At 37.2% G+C, this 13,187-nt stretch overlaps 1 protein-coding gene across 1 annotated transcript in view; it reads right to left on the reverse strand.

Annotated features, from left to right (window-relative positions):
- Positions 1-12,058, reverse strand: part of NEK3 (NIMA-related kinase 3) — a gene marked incomplete at its 3' end in the record, with an annotated part of 12,932 nt that extends 874 nt beyond the window's left edge. The window contains exons 1-14 of the mRNA XM_009698116.1: positions 11,942-12,058; positions 11,044-11,137; positions 10,727-10,824; positions 9,623-9,706; positions 8,901-8,968; positions 8,696-8,782; positions 7,531-7,585; positions 5,317-5,517; positions 4,901-4,964; positions 4,252-4,298; positions 3,228-3,324; positions 2,695-2,841; positions 1,498-1,632; positions 83-248 (exon numbers count right to left, since the gene is read on the reverse strand). Coding sequence (XP_009696418.1) covers positions 83-248; positions 1,498-1,632; positions 2,695-2,841; positions 3,228-3,324; positions 4,252-4,298; positions 4,901-4,964; positions 5,317-5,517; positions 7,531-7,585; positions 8,696-8,782; positions 8,901-8,968; positions 9,623-9,706; positions 10,727-10,824; positions 11,044-11,137; positions 11,942-12,058 — 1,460 coding nt within the window. The remainder of the gene's footprint in view (positions 1-82; positions 249-1,497; positions 1,633-2,694; positions 2,842-3,227; positions 3,325-4,251; positions 4,299-4,900; positions 4,965-5,316; positions 5,518-7,530; positions 7,586-8,695; positions 8,783-8,900; positions 8,969-9,622; positions 9,707-10,726; positions 10,825-11,043; positions 11,138-11,941) is intronic.
- Between the last annotated feature and the right edge of the window lie 1,129 nt (positions 12,059-13,187).

Below are 13,187 nucleotides of genomic sequence, written 5' to 3' on the forward strand. Positions count from 1 at the left end.
TGGATGGATTAAGATACTTAAAAAAATACTGTGTTTTTTTTTTTCAGGGGAATGTCTTTTGGGAAAAATCACTTTGAGGAACCAAAGAAAACAAAAATACAAGGATGTCATTTGGACATACGTGTCATCTTCGTCAGATCTAGGCTCAAGTCTCTCAGAATCTATGACAATAGCTTCATGTTCACCATCTATTTCATCAGATGCTTCAGTCTCATTGGAAAGTGGACCTCTTAATATATTTTCAGAAGCTTTGAAAATATAAAAATGAAAATGTCACCAAAATAGTTTTTAAAATACCATTATTAAGAATATAAATACAATATAGTCTTTCTAATTTATCCTCAGTTCTTAGCAGAGGCCAGTGCAAGCAAATACTTAAAGTGGAAGATAAAGTAGTAACGCAACTGAAGTGCAGAACAAGTATTGTGCCAGTGCAAGCCGATACTTATTTTAAGTGGAAGATAAAGTAATAACGCAACTGAAGTGCAGAACAAGTATTGATGACTGCAGCTGTGCACCCCTATAGACTACAGTTCTCTTTTGCCGTGCCATCTTACCATCCTGTCTTCAAAACAGGGTGCTACTGACTTAGTGAAGGTGGATTTACCTGATGGGGCTACAGCCTATTTATTGTATCCCTCACACATACACCAGGCTGCATAGCAGGATGCAGAATACATGGCTTTACACTGTTGGCATTTTTGTCACAACCTCATTCAGCTACTGAGCTGCAAGTGAAAGTTCTTCATAAAGAGATATAGTGGAGATGTACAAGCACTCATGAATACTTAACCTGGCCTTTTGTGAGTCTACATTTCATTTAGTAAACTTAAAAAAAACCAGAACAGCCTGTTGTGACATGAATTCAAGTGCACAATCGCTATACATAGGTGCTATGTATGTAAAAAAAAAAAAAAGTCTTTATTAATCATAGAATAATAGAATGGTTTAGGTTGGAAGGGACCTTGAAGATCATCTCATGCCACCCCCCTGCCATGGGCAGGGACACCTTCCACCAGACCAGGGTGCTCAAAGCCCCATCCAACTTGAACAGTTGCAGGGATGGGGCATCCACGGCTTCTCTGGGCAACCTGTGTCAGTGCATCACCACCCTCACCCTGAAGAATTTCTTTCTCATACCTAACCTAAATCTTCGCTCTTCCCATTTAAAGCCATTGCCCCTTGTCCTATCACTGCAGGCCCTTGTAAAAAGTCCCTCCCCAGCTTTCTTGTAGGCTCCTTGTAGGTACTGAAAGGCCACAATAAGGTCTCCCTGGAGCCTTCTCTTTTCCAGACTGAACAACCCCAACTCTCTCAGCCTGTCTTCACAGAAGAGGTGCTCCAGCCCTTGGATCATATTCGTGGCCTCCTCTGGACTCACTCCAACAGGTCCATGTCCTTCTTGTGCTGAGGATCCCAGAGCTGAATGCAGTAATCCAGGTGCCTGGATTTGCAAAAATGTTTGCAAAAATGTCTGCCCACAAACCGGGGATTTACCTGGTTTATAAATTGTGTATGTTTTAAATGCTAAGCTGACATCTGCATTACTGAGAATGTTCATCACGGTCTGAGGAGTCTCCTTGTTCCACTGCTTACGTGGCTTATTTTCACTGTAGTTTATAACACAGCCACCTAGGTATAAAATCATTAATAAATACTGCTTAGATAAAATTGCATTAGCGGTGTGGATTATAAAGATGACATTCAAGAGAGAACTACAGGAAGAAAAGAATCTAGATGTTTCCATGTGTAGCACTGCTGACCTCTTAATGGGCTGAGGTCGACACAATCAGCATTAAGAGGAAATAAAATGACAGAAGGCCCAGTGGAGCCTTCTTCTATCAGGGAGCCAGTAGCAACTGGCTGAGGAGAACGAGGAGGCAGAGCCTCTGCAAGTTTATTTGGTGGCTCTATAAATCTCACAAAACAGAGCCTGTGGCCATTTTTGTGCCTTTTAATAGCAGGATACGTGCATTCTTCTGTCCTCTTCCCTTGCCCTGTATATAATTATCATGTAACTTTCCTACCCCATCTTCAGAATTTTCTGACTATTCATATCTTGATTCTTTATTTCAATAGCATCTATTCACATTTACTTAGAATACATATCCATAATCACATGAAATAATTACAACAATTGCATACAGTGTGGGGCATTTTAAAATTGACACTTTTTTCCAGAAGAAACCCAATGTTAAGTGTTCTAATTAAAAGCTGTTGATGTGGAAGAAGGAAGAATCTCTGCCTCACATCCGAGGTACATCATTAATAGTTCTTGTCATTGGCATTATCTGTACGTTAAATGGCAACAGAAGTAGAGGTACAGATGTTATACGCTCCCAATAGTATGCTGTACTTGAAAGACAGGCAGCTGCCTTCTGCACAAAACAAATTCCTCAATGTTACCCCCACAGATGGCATATTAAGAGGAGGATTGGTAGGATAATTTCCCAGTGATAATTATTGAGCTGGTGATGTTACCTGTGGCTTTCATCACTCTTTGCAATCCTCCTGTCACACAAGACCACAAAGAAATTCTCTTCAGCATAGTGGACTTTTTGAGTGTTTGTTAATAAAATATTTTAAAATTATTTTTACATCACTTTAAATATGCCCTGTAAAGTTTTGGCTTTTAAAGTCTGTAAAGAACCACTGATATTACCTGAATTAAAACCACATTTAATTAAATCTTACTTTTAGCCTCTTCAGATGTAAAACTGGAAGAAAGCAGGGATGCATTTTCCAGGACATCCAGTACAGTATTGGATATCCTCTTTTCCCATTGCCTCCTACAGGGATGTGGCAAATCAGTAATTCCTGGGAGTACATCAGATGTTTCTGCTGTAATTGCAACAAAGAAAAGGATGATAACCAGCATCTAACTGGATTCTCTGTCCATGCAAACTAGTTCTAAGCATACAGCACTTCACTAACAGTGACGTTTGATTCTGTCGGTACAAGTCTGAACTTGGTAAGAGTTCGCTATACATTTACTCTATACCAAATATTTTCAAACAGTCATTTTTTAACACTTTGGCCAAGACTTTTTTTTTTTTTTTTTTTTAGATCTCAGATAAGCAGTAAGAAACAGTGTGACTGCAGAAGTAATAGACAGTGGCATGGTTTTCTATAGCTGCAGACTTGCATGCTCTACCTTTTATGCTCTACCTGACATACAGATACCACTACATAGAAGGAAATGCATCAGCCTTAAAACTGAAACTTACCCTCTTCAGATTTCCTTTGTTCCTTTGTGCTTTCACTCAAACCCTTAGCAATATTTTTCTTTTCTAAGGGGTTATGCTTGCTTTCATCTTTACTTTGCTTTAAAAGAATAAAGACTGTATTAATCATTATCCTTGTTGTCCAGAAAAACAAAGCAGCAATATTAACATGGTGCTAATTATTTTAGTTCTGCTACAAAACCACTGGTCTAAAGACCTGAAAACTAAACCACTGACACCATGAAGGCAATTGCAATCGCACTGCATCTGTTATTGCACTACATTTCACACCTCACATCCTTTTTTGACAGACCATCTCAGTTTTTGAAGCTAAGCACAAATGTAGTTACTTGATGCAATTTGTAGTTTTATTTTTTTACATTTAAGAACAGTAGTAATATAAAGATAAATGAGTCATATTCCCAGGGAAAACAAGATGTACCCAAATACTAAACTTCTTAGATTGACATGTCTAATAAAAGAAAAAAAATGAGCCCTACTGGCAGCATGTTTTGAAAAATACACTCCGTATGGCTGAGCCAGGCTGTGCTATAATCTGCCCATAGGTGATTTCTTGGCCACCTCTGACTTACTTCTCCTTACCTGAAATCTCACATGGGCCCTAAAACCTACTAAGAATTATGTCCAGACTAGACTGTTTCCACAGTGGCCTCTTCAAAATGAGTCCCTAAAGCAAAGAAAATACATCAATTTTTTGCAGTATCCCAAAACTTAGAAAAAAGGAGAGGATTGGGGTTTTTTGTTTGGTTTTGTTGGTTTGTTTGTTTGCTTTTTGACAGGGCCATAAGGAAATCCACTTTGCAACTAAACTAAATGTGGAAAGCATCAAAAAGTTACAGTGGTGGGAAATGCTCAGGAAAACTGCAGTCTGAACACAGATGACAGCTGACCTAGTAGGATGAGCTATGGTTTAGCATACTAATCATTTTCCATATGAACTTTTCTATAATACTGAACATTCGAAATTACTCAAATACAAATACTGTATTTATATTTGAATACTTACCCTATTGTCTTTCTTATTATTTGAGCTTCTACCAGCCATGACATTACCTGATACATTAAGAAACAGATTCAAGAGTTAAGACCTTTGGCAAACATTTGTGATAAAGTGGTATTCCGGAGGTATGACAGCAACACCACTGAACCAAGCCATGAAAATTATGCGCAAGCTTCTTCATGCTTCTGTCAACGTAGCTCATTCTTAACAGGGAGTCCCTCTACTATTCAGTTCCAAATGTGTACAAATTTTGGTGTGGCTAAATTTACGCAGAAGAAAAAATGCAACATTCTCTCTAAAAAATAAATAATTAAAATAACTTGCTTCACCATATTCTGGGGAAGAAAGCACTGTTATATTAACAATATATGCAACAGCTAAAGGTTTTGCTCATTTTAAAATTGAAAGGTTTAACTCTAGCATAAGTCTTAAGACTTACAATGTATGTATTGGAGCTCTGCAGTGTACTTCTCATGCTGGAATATAATCTACGCCCTTCAAGCATTTTTCCATACAAGTTCAATAATATTAGATTTTAAAATAAATAAAAGTAGATTTGAACATACAATACTAACATCTTATAGGTGTATTTAAGGTCTTACAATTCACAGTCGTTTTGTCATTCCTTATGTAAAGATCAATGTTGCTGACTTACCCTTTGGTCTTGCTGCATTGCCTTTCTTCGTTTCCTTTAATACCTGCTCAAACTCATTTGTGATCTGGAATGTGTATTAAAAGATGTAAGTACTGTACCATTTTAACCTTTCTTAAATTATTGTATATGCTATTTGTTAAAAATAGACTTACTACACAAAAGCAGTGTTACAGTTAACAGCTAACAATATCTAATTTTAGTAGCATCATGTCCATATTCAACTTCCATTTTTTAAAAAAAAACCCTTCTAAAAACTCAGTTATCTGAGAACTCTACAACTGTATTTATGGCTTTTCAAGTACTACACAACACTACATTTCATATTGTTATACGCTAACAAACTACAAAAGAAACTGATTTAGTATCTAAAATGTAGATACTGTTGTTTAAATCTAGAGACAAAGAATATACCATACCTCAGAAGGCAAACAATTTTTGATAAGTTTGGATAAGCAGCCTCTTGCAAGAATAGTACTGGCTGATGGACGATTCTTAGGATTTCTCTTAAACATCTGTTTTATTAAGTAATGAAGTTCATAGGAATAGTGAGATGGTAGTGGACTGTAGGACCCTTGGCATATCTTAAGGATGAGATGTTTCCAGCTATTGGCTTGAAACTGCATTAAAAATAAATGAACATGAGAGCACCGAGTTTAAGCATAAGGTAAAAAGAAGGTGACATAATTTAAGAGCAGCTTTAACATTTACTATATAAAAAATCACAGTATGTATCTATGTAGATGCCCTGTTACCATACTGATTTGGCTCCCAGTTTGACAGTTTCAAGGCTCTAATTCAGAGGTGTGGAATAATGACCCTGAGTGAACACATCAGTAACTTTCCTTTACATTTTGTAGGGCTATTATGTAGGCACTTATTTATGCTAACGATGACAGAAATATAATTTCCTGAGTATGAAAACATCACCATTTGCATACAAAGTTTGACTAAAACCAGATCGTAATGGACATTGCAAACAATAACCTGTACAACTGGAAACCAGGTGGGAGTTCATAGAATCACAGAATGGTTTGGGATGGAAGAACCTTAAAGGTCATCTTTAGGAGTCACTCATATAAATTTAGGATTGCTCAAATTTTATTTTTGCAGGAATATAGCATTGAAAAAAATTGGATCATCTTAGTGTCCTTTACTTCACATACTTGAGATCAAAATCAGACTGCAAGAGTGAAACTGTAAGCCAGGAAAGATGCAGACTTCAATTTAAAAAAAAAAAGAATAATCATCAAAAGTAGCCATCAAGGCACAAATATCCTCTTGCAAATCTACAGGAAATGGATGAAATTATTACTTTTATTGGCTAACTGTTACCCAGTCTTCAGTCAGAATTGCTGCTTCCAAGTACAAGTCCCTGGACGACTGCAGTATCAGTGGGGACAGCTATAACCATGGATGGCAACAGCCTGAGCCAAAGGGGCTGAGAATTTCTATCTCCATGCACTAAGTTTTCTTATGGTACGCTCTGCTGGCTTGGCTGCAGAGTGCTAAGCATCCGCAGCATGCAGCATCCTTTTATATCACTTCTGATAGATTATGCAAGAACATACGTGATCATCACATAAAACTAGATACATAACATTTCACTGCTGCTAAAAAGGGAAGGATACTCCACTCCTCGGTATCCCAGCTCTGAGCACTGCCTGAATAGCTGTGACGCTGCCAAAGTCGTGCCACAGACTAACGCACGCCTATGCACAGACTCCTTTATCACTCAGTCATGTACAGTATAAACTTCTAAACTCTTGTACTGCTGGCAGTTGCAGCTGTAGAGAATCTTTTGCTCATACATAGGATTTCAAGGTATAGTAGTAGCTCAATGAAAGGAAACTGCTGCTTTTAAAAAACTAAGACAAAAGGACCTTAAATTAGGATGATCTCATTTTCTTGCAAAACAAACACACGCTGATAAGGGCTCTCATGTTAGCCGTGTGTCTGTACATAGAAGCCAGAGGAAGTTAACACATAAGAAGCAAAGCATCAACACTATGTAAAAGATAGGGTCCCAGCAATGACAGAACCATCCATCAAGGTTCCTGCTGTCCCAGTAACAGGACAGCGCTTAGACAGTGACTTGATTTGAAGAATAAGCAATTAAGTATACCACTGATGCGAGGTACAAAACTGCTTATGGCTTACTATATTTTGCTATACTTGCACACAATATATTCTCATTAACAAAGATTTTGAGTGTCCTTGCTTCCATCTTCTGTGATCACCTTGATCCTGCAAAACACAATGCTCATTGCAACATCCCTGCAGATATCTGGAACCAGTCTGGCACCTGCTGGACTCCTTAAAAAGCCTCAGATCACCTCACTGATACTGAGGAAAATTAACCAAGAAAGAAAAAAATAATTATTTTCTAACAATGTAGAAAACTGAGTGTTTTACAGAAGGGTCCAATAGGTCCCAAGAGCTGCTGAAGAACAGAAGGCATATAATGGAGGAGGGGTGGGAAGGGTGGAGCAATACTTCCCCTCTTTCAGCAGCAGCAGCAAACATGTCAGTCAAATATATAATTGACTGTGAACCCATCAAACTCCAGCTAACTGCTAATTAAATTTTAAGGAAATCCAAAACTTTTCTGACAGCAATAAAGCTATACTTACTGGATGTCTAAGAGTGCACAGCTCATATAGAATACATCCCAGAGACCATATATCACTGTAGGTACAGAGAAAGATGAGAAATGTTGAGCCCAAAATTACAATTTAATATCCTGACTAGAAAAAGTGAAATTCATTATGTGTACATAACTGAATTGAATAAACTAAAAATGAATATAAGTAACCATAAAAGACAATACAATTATGCGTTTAACCACTCCAGTGGAAATGATCTTGCTTATTTTATCCTACCCTGATGTAAAAAAGGATGCCTCTCACACAGGTGTAGCTGGCTTTTTATTCCTAGAATGTCTCTTAAGCAATTTGCTGCAATGATATTTATCCTTCCACACCTGAAAGCCTTTGTATTCTGCGGCCCCTAACATCAGATGGCAGGCACACAATCCTAATTCCGAGAGCTGGAATTCTGGCCTTGCCAATAAGAATTCTCCTACTGAGAAAAAACCCATCATCTTCCACCAAAAGTGAATACTGACACCTGCACAAGAAGCAACTGATGCCTTTCTTGCAAGAGGAGCAGAAAAAAAACAAGAGCTAGAAGGTTTCTTCCCTCCTCTGGAAAATGAATCAGTTGGTTCAGGTACAAGTAGAGTCACAGAAGCGATCTAGGGGAGGGAATATAAAATGACTCAATATTTTGGAGTCTGGGAGGAAGCTGTAAACACCATACTATCAAGATGCTTTCAGAAGTTCTTGCAAAAGGATCAGAATAACTGGGCTCTATAAATGTAAGTCTACAGCTCTGTAGCCACTATCCCTAGATTATCAGGACAGGCAACAAGACCTTGAAAACTATGACCAGCCAAAACAATAAGACTGGCAAAAAGACACAAACACATACATACATATGTGCATACATACATGTGTGTATGTTTGTATGTACATATTTACTCTCACAAATGCACAGAGGTCTGCAAACCAGTTTTCAAACTTTTAAGATTAAAGATACTGTACTCTCAGTTACCTAAGTAAAGAGGAATTTATGCCTTTTCATCTTAAAAAACCTGTAATTACCTCTTTCTAAATATTCTTCAGCTCAGTATCTTCTCCAAGACAAATATGGATAAGCCACAAAGCCAGATTGAAACAGCAATAAAAAGACATACATCAGTCACGCGTTATTTGTGACCACGGAAAACACGAATACCTTTTGTTGTTGTATGGCATGCTTTCCCATATTTCTGGAGGTACGTAATAAGGAGTTCCCACATATGTGCAAGCATATGACACTGGACTATTGAAATGACAAAGAAGAAATATCAGATGAAAATTAATGGTTTAAGTACTCTGTACATTTATCAATGGTAAAATAAAACTTCAGACCACTGAGATCAGCGGAGATATCAACATACTGTGCAAGAAGGCGCGCAGATCCAAAATCTCCCAATTTGACTTTTCCATTTTGAGTGAGGAAAACGTTCTGCATTTCAAGAGCATAGATTAACATACTTAAATGTTCTTCTAGGAAACATTTCTGCAGTTTGTATATACAGAAAACACAGTGACAACCACTTCTGATACTTCATATTTCCTTCTACTTGCCTCTCCTAATACTTCTACCAAAAAAAACCAGTCAAGAACTAGGTTGTGTTTCAAGGGAAATGGAAAGGTTATATGGGGCTAAAGCCCCAGCATCAGTAGCAGGGGAAGAATCAGAGCTTAGAAATGCCTTAATCTCTATGCTGTACTCAAACCACTAAGGTCACACTTTCTTCTGAATTTCTCTTTCTACTAGGAAAGAGTAAGAAACAAAAAATGAGAGGCATGATATTTACAAAGTGCACACTCCATGCACGTTTTAGACTTCTGTTATTGTTTTAAATCACATGCATGTCTGTCACAAGCAATTGGTGCTATCAGGAGTGTAGATATGAAGGGTATAGCTATACTTAAATGATGTTTACGCCCACAATATTATGTCATGCCATACACTCAACAATTTCATTTACTTAATATTCTTAGGCCTAAATGAGAAACAGAGTACGTAGCAGCAACAGGAAATTACGAAAGAGGGAGCTGAACTTTTGCACGCAGAAGAGAGTTTATTAATGGCAACAAAATTTTCTCTGTTCACCTTGGATTTGATATCCCTGTGCAACACACGTTTATCATGAATGTGCTTCACACCCAGGCACATCTGCACAAACCAGTGAAGGATCTGAAAAGCATAACTAAGAGTTATAACTGCTCAATGCTGTATATAATGAATACTTTGCTAACAGATAAACATTAATAAAGAATGTTCAGAATATCTGGCAGTTAAAAGTAACTCCAGCATAATGGCCTTCAGTCAGCGTGAAAGACTGAGTTCTTTAAGATAAAGTAGATTTTAACATGGCAGAAGGGATGTTTACTACCTGTGTCTAAAAAACTTGTAATAGTACGTAACAATAATGAAGCTAGGGAGTCACTACTTAGCACTTCATCTGATGCTCATTTTATAAGCAAGTCAATTACAATGTCATTGTAAATTAGCAAATTAAAAAAACAAAAAACCACACTGAAATAACATATTGTTTCTAAAAGGAAATGTATTCTTTTTAAAAGTATAAAATAAAGTTCTTAGCGATGCTTGGCCAATCTAAATATTAGATTAGGTGAGGATTCTGGTCTTCTTATTTTAACTAAGCTGATGCTACTAACTGCAGCAGGAAGTAGTTTTCAATCACAACAATGTCACTTTGGACCTTCTCCTAAGTAAGTTTATAGCTTCTCCGATAAAAGGAGTTAATGCCTGCTGAATGGTTTAAACATTTAATTGCTGCACAAAATGCAAGCATTTAGTCTCTTGGTTAGTTTCATTTATCTTGCCAGAGTGCTTTATTTACTTTTCATTTGCAGTACCTCTTACTGTGCTTTAAATTCTGGCTGAAGTTTGTGTTAAATTCTTACTTACTTGCATAAATTTATGCACACAAAGCTGACTGCTTTTCACAATACCTGCACAATTCTCAGATACAGACAGCAATTTCATTTTTAATTTCTTTCAGTCCAACTCTCATCTTGTTCTGCTGGAAATTATCAATGAAATAATGCTTCTATTCTAAGTATCTTTGTTTCATTTAAGGTACTTCAAGGTGTTTGTATAGCTATCATTTGTTTTATGTGATGCGGCACGCTTCATTTCACATGAAAAAGGATTCCTAGGTCCTTGGTTCAAAACAATGTCTTTTCTTACCGTATCTTCAGGGAACAAATTTCCTCTTTGGTGTTTAATCTTTTGCATTAGATCTCCATCATCACAATATTCCATCACTATATACAGATGTCCATCAGCTAAATTTTCGGTAACTTAAGAATAATTAGTATTTTCATTAGCAGGGTAAGTATATTATTTTTAATATAAAGCTCTGACTACACGCTATGTATTATATATTACAATAAACATGAATTTGGTTTATAATATGTATTATAAACAACAACAAAAAATAATTTTGATCCCTCAGGAGTATACAACTTGAAACAAATAAAAGTATTTTAAGTTTTCATATTTACCTTCAAATGATTCTTTATAGGCAACGATATTTGGATGTTTCATTTTAGCCAAAAGAACTGCTTCCTTACGAGAGTTCCCTAAATCAGACGAAGACTGAAAATGTAAGTACACTTATTTAAATGTCACACTAACGAATTTTCATATAGAGAGACGACGCACCTTACTTTCCAGAAGGGAAATATTTTTAAGAATTCTTCTTTAGTTATTTTAAGAAGTAATTTAGAAGCTGGAAAACCTCATAATTTTTTAATCTATGCTTTATTACTAGCTGAAGCTTTCTTTGGTATTTTTTGGGTTTTGTGGGTTTTTTTTTAATTTGAGAGGATATTTTCCCACTTCGGTTAATGACTTTTTCTGTTTTAAAAGTGCTGAACTACGTGACAAAGCAGCAGACACTGACTTTGGAACAGCTGACAGCCTACGCTGCATGAGCTCACTATAAAGCCAAGTGCCCAGGTATTAACTAAGCTTCAGCCTCAATAAAGCCATTTTGTGATTTTTTGCTTAGTTAAGTGCAGAGAAAGTAACCCAGATAACTGATTAACAGCAATAATATGAGGCTAATTTCCTCACTAGGTGTTGCAGATGAAAACTGTGTTCTAAAGAAATCAGGAATCCAGACAAGGGCATCAGGGAAACAGGGGTTTCATTCTAAGTGTATTCCTATATGCTACACTTCCCCAAATGTAACCACACACTTTCTGAAACAGACCAGATTTTGCTACTTATTATCAACAACCTCCACTCAGACGTAGTTATATACCAGCCACGCCATGGAACTGTCTAATAGACAAAACTCTCAGCAAAAGTGTTCACATTTCAAAAGTCTATCCAGAATTATGATTTTTTAAAATGTTTTTTAAGTGGCGGGGGAGGTGATGTACGTGCCGTACTTACCATGGGAAGTCTTATTTCCTTCATTGCATACTTCTGCTCACTGATTCTATGATGAACCAGGAGAGCTCTGCCAAAGGATCCCTCTCCTAGTACTTTCAACACTTTGTATTCTTCCATTCTTTTTAAGCGTAGGTCCAACACTTCTATTCAAACACTCTCACAGGACGATCTTCTAAACTTTGTCATGACGTTGATTCATTTTTTGAAAATTGTTGTTAATATAATCTGCATGAGAAAAAAAACCCCGCAAAATAACAAGAACGGGTGATAAATGTGGGTACTTACTGTTCAGCATTACCATAAATAAAATTCCAACCACTGTTACCGTGATTTTACTGAAAATGAGGCCTTCAGAAAGTTCAACTAGAAGTATCATACAGTGTATCTCTGCATTTTTTAACTTTGAATGCTAAAGCTCTTTGAAAATGTAAATTACAGACCTACAACTTAGCATCTTCTTTTTGTTACCTGCATTTCTGCAGTTGGTTTCATAACGCTAAACAAAACTCACGGGCACAATAATATAAACAGTAAGCTTCAAGCTTCCAGTGACAATTTTCACCTAAACCAGCATTAGCAGGATCAAACTGAAAAAAGTTACCAGTGTTCATGCAGAAAGACCTCAACAACTGGCAGATACTGAACAGAATATCTCACTTGGAAGGGACCTACAATGATCATTGAGTCCAACAGCCTGACCACTTCAGGGCTGACCAAAAGTTAAAGCATGGTATTAAGGGCATTGACCAAACGCCTCCTAAATGCTGACAGGCTTGGGGCATCGACCACCTCTCTAGGAAGCCTGTTCCAGTGTTTGACCGCCCTCTCAGTAAAGAAAAGCTTCCTAATGCCCAGTGTAAACCTCCCCTGATGCAGCTTTGAACCATTCCCACGCACCCTATCAGTGTATTTATAGACTGTATGCTTTCTTCAAACTGGTGGTACTCTTAAGTTGGTTATCCACAATTCAAACATCGCTTTACGCATACATCTGCGTGTACACGGTGTTCTAATGAGTTGGTTTTAGATGGCATCTCAGGGCTTAATTGTTTCTGAAAGGCTAAAATGCCGATTTACTCAGAGGCTGAAAAATAAACACGCTGATTAATTTACTTGAGAACTCTGAAGGTCCCTAAGTGATGACTAAGAATGGTGTTTTTCAGGGGAACGGGAACACTCCGTGTGTGCTTCACGTTAATAGCAGTTACATCTGGTAGCTGCGGCTCCCTTACCCTGAGGAAGGGAA

The sequence above is a fragment of the Cariama cristata genome, unplaced genomic scaffold (genome assembly GCF_000690535.1).
Source record: "Cariama cristata isolate BGI_N322 unplaced genomic scaffold, ASM69053v1 scaffold5954, whole genome shotgun sequence".
In the NCBI taxonomy this organism is placed as follows: domain Eukaryota; kingdom Metazoa; phylum Chordata; class Aves; order Cariamiformes; family Cariamidae; genus Cariama; species Cariama cristata.